This window comes from Oncorhynchus kisutch, linkage group LG17 (assembly GCF_002021735.2).
Source record: "Oncorhynchus kisutch isolate 150728-3 linkage group LG17, Okis_V2, whole genome shotgun sequence".
NCBI classification, from domain to species: domain Eukaryota; kingdom Metazoa; phylum Chordata; class Actinopteri; order Salmoniformes; family Salmonidae; genus Oncorhynchus; species Oncorhynchus kisutch.
Genome location: NC_034190.2, coordinates 73,550,746 through 73,566,607, shown reverse-complemented (window position 1 = coordinate 73,566,607; position 15,862 = coordinate 73,550,746). Strand labels below are relative to the sequence as shown.

At 39.5% G+C, this 15,862-nt stretch overlaps 1 protein-coding gene across 1 annotated transcript; it reads left to right on the top strand.

Moving 5' to 3' along the window:
• On the top strand, positions 1–15,671 carry LOC109908286 (carboxy-terminal domain RNA polymerase II polypeptide A small phosphatase 2). Its single transcript, XM_020506890.2, has 7 exons — positions 1–619; positions 9,931–10,085; positions 11,875–11,979; positions 12,242–12,298; positions 12,946–13,038; positions 13,405–13,590; positions 13,824–15,671. The coding sequence occupies exons 1-7, from the start codon at positions 559–561 to the stop codon at positions 13,947–13,949; spliced, it is 783 nt and encodes a 260-aa protein (XP_020362479.1). The 5' UTR covers positions 1–558; the 3' UTR covers positions 13,950–15,671.
• The last annotated feature ends 191 nt before the right edge of the window (positions 15,672–15,862 follow it).

Below are 15,862 nucleotides of genomic sequence, written 5' to 3'. Positions count from 1 at the left end.
CCCATTCGAAGAAAAACAAAGCACAGAAAAAAAAATACATCTCACATTTAAAATCGAATTATATTCCTAACCAATTCTCTTTTTGAGAAATATGTCCGCCGATGTAATCTGTTTTCTTTTCCTCCTCTCGGTAATATCAATTTGACGGTGTTGTTTATCTGTAGTAAGGGGAACTTGAAACCGCCCCTTGCCCCATTTCCTCGGTTGTTTTTCTTCTTTCGCCTGTATTCTCCATGTTGTTGGAGCGAAAAGTGAGGTCTTCGCAGAGACAGGAAGGGGCCGTTCGGTTCCGAAATATACTAGCGATAAAGTAAACCGAGACGCGCAGCCGAGGAAAACGCAAAGACGAAAACATATCCAAGCGCCCTGCCCCTCCCAGAAGAAGCAAGAAATAAAGAAGCATTGTTGGTGATGAATTGTAGCGTCTTCCATATCCAACAAAGCCACGGATGACAGTTATCAGGGCAATCATTTAGTAACTTGTCAATATAACCTAATGAAGGCTGCTTATCTCTGTTTGGGGAACGGATTGGATTTTGAGGGCTCTGTGCTTGTCAGATGGAAAGTTCTATCATCACTCAAGTGCAAAAAGAAGACATTCAATTGTCACCGAAAACAGGTAAGAATATGATATGCTCCGGTTTTTATTGTTTGTTCGGATTAATCATGGGTTTAACTAGAAGGGTAAAGGTTAGTTTGATTTGGAGGAGCTTCGTTAAGTAATCAAATGAAAGCACTCTAACGTTGATGCAAACATGTTCCCAGCGCGTCCATTTGACAGTTCCAACGTCGCGGATATTGCGCGCGACATTCTAGAGCTCACTGTTCTCCTTCACGTTCGGATATGTACACATTGGATTAATCTGGCATATAAATAGACTACGTTGAATATCAATATTATATTTCATGATGATTCAAGCCGCCACATGCAACTGATGCTGAACATGGATTGGTTTTCAAAGGTATTATGGAACACCTGCATAATTGGAAGGGGAAAACCCCTCTGGTACAAACACATTTTTGACAATGTAAGAGTAAAGGCTATTTGAAAAACCGTATCGCATTACATGTCTTTTGTCATCACGAATTCAAGGTTGCCAATAATATTCAGTCACTGTTTGTTGCCTACTGTAAACAATTCAAATCAATATTTATTTCCCATTTTACATGATTGGATTTTCAAGACCAATCAAATGATTCAGTTGTTGATGCTACAGTATTTCTATCGATCAAAAATGTTCAAACAAACCAACGTCAAATTTAGCCTACCCTGTGTTTTTCATATATCTGTCCAGCTGGTGTATGTCGCCGTTCCATTTCTTACTTTGTCACATATGTCTCTAGGCAGCCATACACACAGCACAGCCATGTCTTGTTTTTGTTCGCAGGCTCAGGCTGGAGACACATCAAGGCAGATCAATGCGCGCAGGGTGGCACGCTATCCTAATGTTATTATAAAAATACCACATCACAGGCCTATACAATACAAAGATTGGCAGGTGTATGATATACAATTTGCTGTTGGAAATTAAACCAACAACGGTTGCGGATGAAAAACATAACCGTAGAAATGCCAGGTGCCGCGGTCGATATTGACAGTGGAATGCACAAGCACACCCCCCTCAGCACACGCCCTCCGCCGCCCATTGTAAAGCGCGGTTTCAAAGAATCTTTGTTTTCATGCTTCAGGCATTCCGGTTTGAATTGGAGGGTAGGGTACTGCTGTATGGTTATGGTTGATTTACAATACCTGATTATGTGTGATAGGAGCAGCAGGGTTATCCTATGTTTGCTCAACAGATACAAATCTAATAGATTCGATTATTTGATTATTATAGATAGTTTTTTTTTCTCTAATTTATTAGAATTTTGTTTCGATATATTCAGGAATAGGCTATCCTACCCTTTAAAATGACTTTTTGGCACTAGCATGTTATGTTTGTGTTTATAAAGAAATCCACAACAACAATAATGTTTACAGTTAAGTAAGCTGTAAACTGCTGGGTAATATGCCTATACATGTCAGCCCTAAACGATTTTGGTAACACTTTATTTGAAGGGTACCTACATAAGGGAGACTTCATAACACATTAATAATGCTTTCAGAAACAATACATTAGCATTTCATAGATGCATATGCCAACAACCACATGAATTAGGGATGGGCATTTTACATTTTTTGACCGTTCAAGTACTCACATTATTATTTTTTTCCCAAGATCTCCAATGGAAAAAAGTATATTTTTAGAACACAAGGCTTGCACTGGAAAAACATATGTGCACATTTATCTATACGTTTATGCCAACAGTGTGCAACAATGCTTCATTTATCATAACCGTTACAGATAACAAATCCTAATTGCTAAATTGCCATATTCAGTCAATAAAAAAGCAAGTGCCATTTAAGATTAAATTACTGAAACCATACTATCAACTGGTTATATTATATTGTGGAAAACAATCTTTTTAAAAAGACACACATTTTATTGTAAAAAAACATGATGTTATATAACAGAATAAAATATATCAGAATATTTTTCCAAATGAAAAAGTTGCCAGTGCAAGTGATGCGCATCTCGAGTCTGGGAAAGTTATTCTCAAAGAGTGTTCATTTGAAACGGGGATCAATTTGGCCAGTTAGAATAGAATTTTCTAAAATTCATTGAACACTGCATGGTAATGAATGCTTAATGTTTCTGGTGAAAATATATGTCTTTATCAAACTAATGTTTTTGCATATTTTCAGTGTGGAACCTGTCTATATTAGGGGGATTATAGCCTAGGCTAACTAATTCTAAATGGCACTAGCAGTTTGCAAAGTAGCCTAAGTGGAAACTAGATGGGACACAATTATTCCTAATCTGCAGCTCATTGTTGGAATGCATATTTTCCAACATCAATAAACCAGTCCATTTTGAATTTGTGATAAAACTGTCATCATCTGGCAAGGAGTATATAGCTTGTGTATCCCATCAGTTAGATACATTTTTATAGACAGTTATTTCTATAGGAGCTTGTGTGCACACTCAGCACGCATGTGTGTAGTGAGCGGTCGGAAGGCAATCGAGTGAATGACACAAGGAGGGGAAAGGGAATTTAGGGAGAAGAACTGTGCGATGCTTGGGTTGGTTTCTTTTTTTGTTGTGCTCCGCAAATGCAGATGTGCAATTGGAACACTAGAGTCAAAGCAAATTAACATTGGCTTCAAGACAAAATGTCAACATTTTTCGGGACAATTTCACTTGCCTGTTTGGGCAGCCACAAAGCACAGTCCACCAAATAGTTTTATGTTATTTGAAGAAAATGTATCTCTGGTTAACGATCAAGCTTTGACGTCCGTTCAAGTACTTATGCCCATCTCTAACATGAATACTGCAGATTTCAACTTGTGGTTGTTGACAATGACATTACTGAAATGCTAAAGAGCTTCTTTATGAATGTGTTAAGATGCTTACAGACGGGCAGTGGTAAGCTCCAAAGGTGTCATAGACTTCAATGGGAGTAGGGCATGTTGGGCAGCGAAACACAAGCAGTTTTGCAAGCAGTGTGGTTCCTGGTGCTCGCTCCCATGAGCGGCGCCGCTGGCCCTGCTCGAGGCACCAAAAGATGAAATTAGCTGAAGTCTTGAGCGGCCGATGCACAAGGTTGACCAATGAGCAGAGTTAATCTTGTCAACCATTGTTTTAATGACAACATTCGAGCTGACAACAACCAGGACCGCTGGTCTCTACTAGAGGTCGACCGATTATGATTTTTCAATACCGATACCGACTATTGGGGGACCAAAAAAAGCCGATACCGATTAATCGGACGATAAAAAAAAAACTAAACATGTATTTATTTGTAATAATGACAATTACAACAATACTGAATGAACACCTATTTCAACTTAATATAATTAATCAATAAAATCAATTTAGCCTCAAATAAATAATGAAACATGTTCAATTTGGTTTAAATAATGCAACAATAAAGTGTTGGAGAAGAATGTAAAAGTGCAATATGTGCCATGTAAGAAAGCTAATGTTTAAGTTCCTTGCTCAGAACATGAGAACATATGAAAGCTGGTGGTTCCTTTTAACATGAATCTTCAATATTCCCAGGTAAGTAGTTTTAGGTTGTAGTTATTATAGGACTATTTCTCTCTATATCATTTGTATTTCATTAACCTTTGACTATTGGATGTTCTTAAAGGCACTTTAGTATTGCCAGTGTAACAGTATAGCTTCCGTCCCTCTCCTCGCTCCTACCTGGGCTCGAACCAGGAACACATCGACAACAGCCACCCTCGAAGCAGCGTTACCCATCGCTCCACAAAAGCCGCGGCCCTTGCAGAGCAAGGGAAACAACCACTCCAAGTCTCAGAGAGAGTGACGTTTGAAACATATTAGCGCGCACCCAGCTAACTAGCTAGCCATTTCACATCGGTTACACCAGCCTAATCTCGGGAGTTAATAGGCTTGAAGTTATAAACTGCTGTTGACAAACACACTTAAGTGCTGTTTGAATGAATGCTTACGAGCCTGCTGCTGCCTACCATCGCTCAGTCAGACTGCTCTATCAAAACGTAGACTTAGTTATAACATGATAACACACATAAATACCAGCCTTAAGTTAGTAATATTGTCGAATCCGGAAACTATTATCTCAAAAAAACAAGGCGTTTATTCTTTCAGTGAAATACGGAACCGTTCCGTATTTTATCTAACGGGTGGCATCCAGTCTAAATATTCCTGTTACATTGCACAACCTTCAATGTTATGTCATAATTACGTACAATTCTGGCCTATTAGGCGGCCCAAACTGTTGCATATACACTGACTCTGTGTGCAATGAACGCAAGAGAAGTGACACAATTTCACCTGGTTAATATTGCCTGCTAACCTGGATTTCCTTTAGCTAAATATGCAGGTTTAAAAATGTATACTTCTGTGTATTGATTTTAAGAAAGGCATCAATGTTTATGGTTAGGTACACATTGGAGCAACGATACGCACCGCATCGATTATATGCAACGCAGGACACGCTAGATACACTAGTAATATCATCAACCATGTGTAGTTAACTAGTGATTATGATTGATTGATTGTTTTTTATAAGATAAGTTTAATGTTAGCTAGCAACTTACCTTTGGTTACTGCATTCGCATAACAGGCATGCTCCTCGTGGAGAGCAATGAGAGGCAGGTGGTTAGAGCGCTGGACTAGTTAACTGTAAGGTTGCAAGATTGAATCGGCCAAATCGGTGTCCAAAAATACCGATTTCTGATTGTTATGAAAACTTGAAGTCCGCCCTAATTAATTGGCCATTCCGATTAATCGGTCGACCTCTAGTCTCTACACACAGTAGGCAGATTTTCTCCCGGTTCAATTGCCGTTTACCGTGGCCCGTCCGAAAGTGCCTTTGAAGTCCTTACCCTTCAAATAGTGTTACCACAAGTGCTTTAAGTTACATCATTTTTAACCTGTTACCCATGGCATATCTGTTTCCTGTGACCCAGGGAGGGGCTGTCTATTCTATTTATTATATTCTATATGTGTTGAATGATGTCACCCAGGCGAGGGCCCAGTGTCCTGTATGTTTTTATATAGATAGACAATGTTTTTTTTACAGGAGTGGAATTGGAATGTATCACTCTATGAACTCAACATGTAAAATCCTATAGAATTCCTAGAGGAATTAGCCTTTAAACACATGTTTAAATTTTTACAAGTGAAAAAGATTTATCTTGAGTTCCCATACACTCTTCCCCAATTCCTTAGTTATGTACACTATATGAACAACATTATTTGGCTATTTCAGCCACACCCGTTGTTGACAGGTGCAATCAAGCACACCGTCATGCAATCTCCATAGACAAACATTGGCAGTAGAATGGCCTGTCCTGAAGAGCTCAGTGACTTTCAACATGGCATCGTCATTCCAACAAGTCAGTTCATCAAATTTCTGCCCTGCTAGAGCTGCCCCAGTCAGCTGTAAGTGCTGTTATTGTGAAGTGGAAATGTCTAGGAACAACAATGGCTCAGCCGTGAAGTGGTAGGCCACACAAGCTCACAGAACGGGATTATGAGTGCTTAGGTGTGTAGTGCGTAAAAATCAACTGTCCTCGTTTGCAACACTCGCTACCGAGTTCTAAACTGCCTCTGGAAGCAACGTCAGCACAATAACTGTTCGTCGTGAGCTTCATGTAATGGGTTTCCATGGCAGAGCAGCAGCACACAAGCCCAAGATCACCATGCACAATGCCTAGCGTCAGTTGGAGTGGTGTAAAGCTTGCCGCCATTGGACTCTGGAGCAGTGGAAACACATTCTCTGGAGGGATGAATCATGCTTCACCATCTGGCAGTCCAACGGACAAATCTGGGTTTGATGGATGCCAGGACAAAGCTACCTGCCCAAATGCATAGTGCCAACTGTAATGTTTGATGGTGGAGGAATAATGGTCTGGGGCAGATTTTTTATGGTTCGGGCTAGACCCCTTAATTCCAGTGAAGGGAAATCTTAAACCTACAGCATACAATTACATTGTAGACGATTCTGTGCTTCCAACTTTGGCATCGGTTTGGGGAATGTCCTATCCTGTTTCATACAGAAATGGTTTGTTGAGATCGGTGTGGGAGATCTTGACTGGCCTACACAGGCCAGGCCCTGACCTCAACCCCATCGAAAAACTTTGGGATGAATTGGAACTCAGACTGTGAGCCAGATCTAATCGCCCAACATCAGTGCCTGACCTCATTAATGCTCTTGTGGCTGAATGAAAGCAAGTCCCCTCAGCGATGTTCCAACATCTAGTGGAAAGCCTTCTCAGAAGAGTGGAGGCTATTATAGCAGCAAAGGGGAGACCCACTCCATATTTGATGCCCATGATTTTGGAATGAGATGTTCGACGAGCAGGTGTCCACATACACTACAAAAGTATCATCATTCCAATTGCTGCAGACGCCCCCCAAAGATGAAAGGAAGAGAATGATAAGTGGGAAATTAAAAGTTAGTATCAAGGCTTGAGGTTATGAATCAGGAGAGAGTTTCATAACTAACACTACTTCACAAAATATGACAAGAATGATGAGTGTTGTCGTGATGTGACTATCATTAATCCGATTACTATTTTATCAAACTGTTTTAATTGATATTCTATTAAATTAGTCATGTAACAATTAACTCAGTAGGAATTTGGGGCACCACAGGAAAAGTTATTTAACGAGTTACTATCTCCTGACTTAAACTCTAAAGATATACAGATATCTCTTACATCAATAACAGTCAATTATTAATTATTACCTCATCAGTTGCAATATCCCTGGATCTGCAAGAACCCTATCCCTTTGAATATTCAGTACTACACATTGATTTAATCATTTTATTTATTAACTAACTAAATAATAACACAGAATACCATACACACTTACATGAGATAAAAGTCCCTAGTGGACAGACATGGTATGCTTGGACTGCTTGTTACACAATGGGAAGGGGGTGGGGAAAGATAAAGAGAGTGAACATATCGTACATACATTTGGAAGCTGTACTCACGGAAATATGAATAATTTGCACATGAACGACCACTCATTCAAATAAGATAGGCAATGTATATATTTATGCGTAGATGGTAGATGTCTTTGTCGTCTCTCTGTTGAAACCACTAAGTCTGTCTATGGGGTGTGGTTCGATATAAGTCTCTAGTTGTCCACCAGAGGTCACAATCTCCTTATGCTTATTTGATCTTGGAGTGTTTGTTAGTGTAGATACTTCAGACATACCTACGGTGGTCAGAGGGACCTATTCTTCCCCCACATGTTGAGAGTTAAATGTCCTAGAACCACTTTTACATGCACAGCTGCAGACTGTGAGTATTCTGGTCTAGTCTTTACCTTCTTCACTCGTGTTGAGGGTTTCAGGTCTTCTAACCCTTTCGTAATGTGTAGCCACCGCTCCACACTGTCTGGTCTTGTAGTTTTAACCATTTGCGATGCCCGGTTTACACCGTCCGTCTGCTTGATCCCTAGTTGATTATTAAGGGTTCAGCTCTCGACCACTTTACACGCCAGCAGCGACTCGGCACGTTTTGGTCTGGTTTCCAAAGTTTCTAACCATTTCAACGTGTGGACCGCAGCCTCACGTTCTCTAGTCTAGTTTTCATAGGTTCCAACCATTTCGAAACGTTCAGCTCACGCTGTCTGTCACGTTGGTCTGATGTAAATTTCGTTAGCGAGTCCTTTTAAGCACTCTGGTCGGAAAGGCGGTTCCATCACACTGACACGAACTCTGAGCTCACTTGGGCGTGGCTACTGACGGCATAATTTTGCATGGAAAAACAATTATCATTTAGAATGCTAAAATCACATTGCTTTCTTCACAAAAGTATTCTCATATTTAATCATAATTTTTTTTTTACAACGTTTAGATGTTAACCTGATATACACAGTGTACAAGCTCTTCAAGTTACAATGTTTCCGTTATAACGTTTTTCTATCCATTTTAATGACATCACCATATTCCATCTCTCATCATTCCCATCGTTCGGATGTTGAAATATATTGTCCAATTGTTAGATGTTGAAGTTTTGGGTGGCCACTCTTCTGTAACACAATGACATTCCATTCTCCCAAACTAGAGACCAGAAAGCAGTTGGTCCGCTGCATTACAATTTACGATCGACGTGAGGTGTCATAAAATCCACACATCAATCCCCCCCCCTCTGCTCTGTAGAGCTGATCCACTGTAACCGGATCTTTGGATCCTCACAGGAGAGTCAGTGTTCAGATGTGTGAATCACACTTGTTCTTTTTAAATCCGTTTTTTTAATTAATCCCTTTGATAGCTTTAGTCAGTACAGCCATCTGTGTGTTGTGTATATCAGAGCCATCCATGCATTCGATTTTTATATACTATTACCAGCGGTGCTATGCATATCCAATGCTATTTGCCTCCTCTGGTGTAACCTTTGTGAACTATGACACATTTTTACATTGACTGATCAAAGGGGCTTGGAGCATTGAGGTGTGACTGGCTTCAGCTCGCTCCACTCCAACCAGAGATCTTGTTCCAGGAGAGTCAGTGAAACGGTTGGAATGTTTTCTGTCTGTCTTTTTTTTTTTTATACAGCAGAAGTTACCGACCGTATCCTAAATGACACACTACTCCCTATATAGTGCACTACTTTTGACATGTGCCCTGTGGGGATTAGGGTGCCATTTGAGACTCAGTCACTGCCTGGTGAAGAGTGTGGGTTTTCCCGCACTCTCAATGATTATATAACATGTACCAACCTCTTCCAGCTTCCAGCAGCAGCAGCAACCTCATTAAAGGCAGATTTTTATTTGTGTGTGTTTGTCCAACTGTGCTTGTGTCCGTGCGTGCGTGTTCAGGCTGGCTGGCATCTCTGTAGTGTAGAGGGAAGCCTTTCGTGAAGGGAGCACAGAGTTCATTCTACATGTGTGCAGTAACTATGTCTCTCAAAATGGGGGAAATCCTCCTAACTACTTTATGGCAAAATCTTGAGAAATTCACATCATACATTTCCCTAACATCTACAGATGTAGGGTCTTAACTTGAGCCAGTTTGCTACAGCAGGAAGATAATCCTGCAACAAAAAGAAATGTGGATGAAATTCATGGAAGGGTTGATACATTTTTTCGTAAGGGAAAATCAAGTCTGAAATGTCAAAGTGGAAATTACAAACTTCAAAAGCTTTTTTAAACTTAAAATATTCTCCAAGTTTTAAAAGTTCTCCTGCTACAGGGGGATCAAATAAAAATCCTACATCTGTACCTGGATTATAAGAACCTTCATTGCAGGTGGAATCACCATAATGTGTTGGTGAATAGCATTTTCATTTGGGACAAATCCATATATCACTCAGAGTTTTGATCAAAAGCTTGGTTGTGTCATAGGCCTACAGCATTCTTCTTTTTGGTCTTGTGACAGGCGAGGTGAGCAGATCTTCTCTGAAGAAGCCTAGGAGCTGTAACATCTTCAAAGCACTCTTCTGTTGCCTCAGAGGAGCACAGGATGCCCGGAATCCACCATCTCCTTCACAAGATGCCTTGCTGGGGCCACAGGACAATGGGGACGTTGTCAAGGTAACATAATATATTATTCTCAACATCTCGGCTGCATTGTTGTAATTATCCATATAGCGTGTATGGGCTGTAGTTTACTGTATTTCAACCAAGTGTGGGACTACTATGTAGCCTAAAGTGTCATTTTTGCATTTTGCTATGTTTGCAAAGCTTGTTTGGACCGCTTAAGCAGATTACAAATGAATAGTTTTAACCACAAAGTTTCACACATTGTAATTTGGCTAGTTTTATACTTTTTTTTATAGGACATGAATCTTGTGTATACAGTTTAGCTAAGTATTTTTAAACCCAAACAACGGTCAGGCTTAGCTCAGCTTTCTTTTTATTTTACAACTGTCATCTTCCTCATCAAGTGTTTAACAACTCTGCCATGCTTATTACAGGAAAATAATATATAAGCAGACAATAACTACACAAGTGATTGCTTTCCTATCTTGAGCAATACCCTGTGAGAATTTGTGGGATTATTGCCCGTTGATGTTATAACAGCATGATGCAATATAAAATGGCTGCTGCACCTGTTGTGAACTTGTTGAACACTATAACCATGACCGTTGGCGGATACAGAGTAGTTTAGGTCAGTTCATATTGATCTCCTATGATGATAAGACAGCTGAGTGCCTTGCAATCCACTAAGGCGAAACAGTGGTGCAGAGTGGGCCTACAAAGAGTGGATAATGTGATGTGCATGTCAGTTCATGTTGGAGATATTAGATATGTACAGTATTTTGTACCTGGTACGTCATAACCGAAGTGTACAGAGGAATGACAAGTTGTGTGTTGCCCACAAGCCACTAGTGAGGCTGTCAGTGTAGGGGCGCTAGTGCCATGTAAAGGCGTCCTCATGCTTCCCATCCCAAACAGTTCCTGCTTATATTAAAACAACATTTTGTGATGTTTTGGTCTTCGGCAAGGGTTTATCGGCCGTTCGTGCACACAAAAAGTTTTTCTGACACAAGCCGAAGCTCAGTAGCCAAAGTATATACCCCTTCGTCAGTAATTGGTCAACAGTAGAAATTCTTCAATCAATTGTTTTGTTGTCATTCAACGAGAAACAACTCGGTTTTCATGCAAATATTTCCACTTGAGATATACTGCACCAAACATCTTAGATGTAAAATTGCGTGACTAAGACCACCTCGGAAAAAACGTAAAAATGAATGACATATATCTGGAGTTATCTTAATTCGGACTGTATTGAAGAAATGGCTTCGGCATCTCAAGAGGGACAAACAGTACAATTGCCGCTTCTTTTTGTTCACATTACCTAGTGTCCTCCAGGCAGCGCTGTAGCTGTTGTGAAGCATGGGTATTGTTTGTGTCTTTGAATTTATTCTGATATTCTATTATTACAGTATTATTACACTGTTAGAGCTCTTTTACCCCTACCTACATGTACATTTTACCTCAACTACCTCGTAACCCTGCAGATTAACATGGTATTGGTTGTTAATTTATTGTGTTCCTATTTCCTTTTTTAATTTAGCACATTTTTCTTACTTTTTAACTCTGCATTGTTGGTAAAGGGCTCGTAAGTAAGCATTTCACATTAAAGTCTACACCTGCTGCATTCCACGCATGTGACATAACATTTGATTTAATTTCAACTGCAGTTATTCCCTGTGCTTGTAGAGTGAGGCACTGTGTTTACTAAGCATAAGAAAAGCCTAGTAAAAAGGGTAAGATGTGGTGTTCTCTGCACAGTCCTGTACTGTACTCTGTAGTACTGGCTGGAGATTGTGTCAGCTATAGTGACCCTGTATGTCCCCTGTTTTCTCCTCTGCCACAGCTGTCATCAGGGCCCAGCCTGCTGCCTGAGATGACACCCCAGGACCAGGGGAAGATATGTGTGGTCATAGACCTGGATGAGACACTGGTGCATAGCTCATTCAAGGTAGCTACCGCTTTTCCACCCACTCACTGTTACATGTGGTTTTGTAAGGGGTGTTTGTATGCAATGCAAATGTAAAATATATTTCATGAAATTAATTATAATTTTGAATTACATTAAAAAAAGTGAATTGTTTGATTTACGGAATGATTTATAGTTTAGCGTTTAATTTAGGGATTTGATCCTATGTAATTACATACAGTATAACTGTAAAGCCCAGGAGCATCATAACAACAATCTTCCACGGTGTTCCTTCTCTCCTCAGCCTATCAGTAATGCAGATTTCATAGTGCCTGTGGAGATTGAGGGGACCACACACCAGGTAAAATCTCTCATCTGAATATGTTATCTGTGTGCTTGTAGAGGTGGGTGGGTTGGTATTGTGTGTGTGTTATGGTCAGTGTTTGCCGAGGTTAAAATGGGATGTGTCTCAGGACAGATGTTTGTTATGGGCGCTGTATGAGCCCTCTACTGGACAAAAGTTGAATGGGAAAGGAAGTAAACAGTTCATTTCAGCTTAGTCAGTTCACTTCATTTTGCTCACCAATGCAATGCACCAGAGATAATATTTAAACTCTATATATTGAAATGTACTGGAGTCTGCTGTACATGCAAAACTACATGCAAAACTTGCACTTCAGGTCAACATGAGAACTGTTGTGGTGTTTGGAATTCTTCTCCATGGGCCTCTGCCTGGTTCAAGTAATCCAGGATAGGCTGGTTAACACCTGCACGGCCTATTCTTGATTACTTGTTTCAGGAACCAGCCACCAGCAACTGAGATGGGAACAAAATGGACACAGCAGAAGAAGAAAAGAGTTAATGTTACCATCCAAATATTTTCTTCCAGATACTTTATTACTGTTCATTTATAAAGCAATTGCTAAAATACTTCGTAACAAGTAGAAATGTCTGTTACTACACAGGCAAAAGAGCTACCAAAGCTTCATGCCAGGTGTTTGTTTTCAGGTATACGTGCTGAAGAGGCCTTATGTGGATGAGTTTCTACAACGAATGGGAGAGCTGTTTGAGTGTATTCTGTTCACTGCCAGTCTTGCCAAGGTAAGCTGAAAAGACCTAACGAAACCTTATCTTGTTTTGACATTTGGCCTATTTATTTTTTGTTCTTCATGAAAAAACCTCTTGTATTTTAGTTTAGAAAGTCTTACTACTTTTTTCTCTTTCACAATCCTCCGTAGCCTTTTCCCCATGCACTAGGTGACCTTTGTAGTACTAAAGACTGCTTTGTACATTTGCATATTATGAGCTAGCATACATTCCATAATCTAACCCATAGTTACATTATTAGTAGCTTTGGTGCCTTGATGACACCTTGTTAGTCCTGACCAAACTCCCATTCCTTCTTCCTCTTGCCATTTCCTCCCTTCCCTGATCCTGGTCTTCCTCCTTTTCTTTGCCTGACCCCAGTATGCAGATCCAGTGACTGACCTGTTGGATCAGTGCGGGGTATTCCGGGCACGGTTGTTCCGGGAGTCCTGTGTGTTCCACCAGGGATGCTATGTCAAAGATCTCAGCCTGCTGGGCCGAGAGCTCCATAAGACCCTCATACTAGACAACTCTCCTGCCTCCTACATCTTCCACCCAGAGAATGCTGTGAGTTTGAGTTTCATTCAACTTCTGTCAACTCAAATGTGACCTCTTTCAGGATTCAAAGTGATTATTAATAGGATACTAGTTCTGATTCTACTGCATTCTGATTCTATTCTAACCTTACATTCCACTTAACTTTTGGATTTAGTTGTTATATACGACAAGAATATACAGTTGTCAATACTGCAAAGAAAGCATTAGTAAGTGAGTGAATAGTTTCTCTGATGCTCCCTCAGGTTCCTGTGGTGTCCTGGTTTGATGATGTGGAGGATGCTGAGCTGCTCCACCTGCTGCCTGTGTTTGAGGACCTGAGTCAGGCAGAGGATGTCTACACCAGACTGGGGGAGCTACGAGCACCATGATGGAGGGACTCTGCTGATGAGCACTTCATGACATTCTTACGCCTTTTCTCTGACTCTGAGTATCTCTCTGTATGTCAACCACTGTCTGATAGTTCTGAGCGAGAACTACCAAAATACTGTAGAGTACTACAGTCATTCCAAATGAATATGAATAAAGTGGTTATTTTTTTCAAACCAGAAGCCTGCATGGCCTGATCTGACTCAGGACACTTGTATCTTTGTGCCTTTTTCGTAAACAAACACAAAAAGCAAGCAGCTCAAACTATTTTTATTAGCATTTTGTAAAATAACTCAATAATAATCTTCCAATCTCGCTATGCAATCCTCTTCTGTAATCATGATAAACTTCAGTGCTACTTGTTATACGGTTCACAGTCAAATCCAGAATGCCAACAGAATGTAACCTTACATGTTCCATGATATATGACCAGTTAGTATATGCTCACATACTAGATGTTTAACTGATACATATGTAAATGTTTGTATTATTAACTGTAAAATGGCCAACAAAGCAAAATGCCGCTCCATTTAAGTACTGAATATATTAGAATAAATAAAGTCTTCATAAAGTTTGAGACTTTATATACATTATATCAATGTATTTTTCTGAATACCATTAATAGCATGCGTACAGTGATGTTATAAAGCTTTAAAAAGCTTCTTGAGTTGATCATTTGGGACCACATTTTTTAAGATTAATTCCTTTATGGTCACTTGAATGCAGACATACTGGATGCATGGCTACTCAGCAAAAGTATATTATATTGTCGCTCTTAGAATATTTGGTCCAGTCTAACACGTTTTTCTGTTTTTCTTGAAATACTAAATGACAAAATTGCACTTGTTGTTTTATAAGTAAGACTGTGCTAAAAAGTGACAACTGTACCTTTTCAAATTCAGTCAGAGACATCATGCACTGCCTGTGCAGATATATGCACCCTAATGCCATGCTGGATGTGGTCAAATACTGTATTAAAAAAAGGATATGTAGTTGTGGTACTCTTAATTATGAAATGATATGCCTTTTTTTCTTATACATTTTGTGTATTCGTTTGTGTATTATTTGCCCACTACAAGTGAGAAACAACAATATTCAAAACATCTGCCAAATGATCATTTGTGCCTAGAGTTTTTGGATCGTGTAAACAAGTTAATCAAACACCACAGATTATTTTCCTCCCAAGAGTGCCTTTCAAACATCTCTTAACCTTCCAATGCCTCCTCATATCATCATAGATGATACCAACGACATTGGCTTATCCAAAAAGCAATAACCAAGTTCAGGGTGTAGATCAATGACAAATAACTAGCAAAATCTGGATTATTTTATGTAAGTACAATCAAGTATGTTTTTAGAATGTTAAATATCTGTTGTTATTGTCTAGCTACATGTTGACCACCAAAGAAATGTCCAATCCTAATGAATAACAAAAGCTATCTGGTTGTTGATATTGTGTAGATTAAGTTGTCCTCATTGATATTGTTATAATCAAACAAAATAAAGTGTACAAAATGTACATTTTAAATCAGTAATACATATTAGGCCAGATCATTGTGTTTAGTGCTAGAGTAAAAACAAAAACGTGCACCCTTTGGGATCCCCAGGACCGAGTTTGAGATGCAATGTTGCTACTTTCAATAATATTGGACTATTTTTTTAAAGAAATACATGTATTTTGGAACCAAACTGGTCAAACGTTGCCAAATAAAAGTTTGATTATATTTCCTTGTCGGTGTGTGTTTTTGTGGAATAGTCAATTGTTTATGTATTAGGAAATTACGATATTTTCATAATTTGGGCTATCTGGCATCCTTAGGGCGTCCATACCCTAAACCCTAACTTTAACCATTTTAAACGTCAACTTCGATGCGGGTATGGACGTCCCAATAAATATCAATGAGTTTTTTTGCAA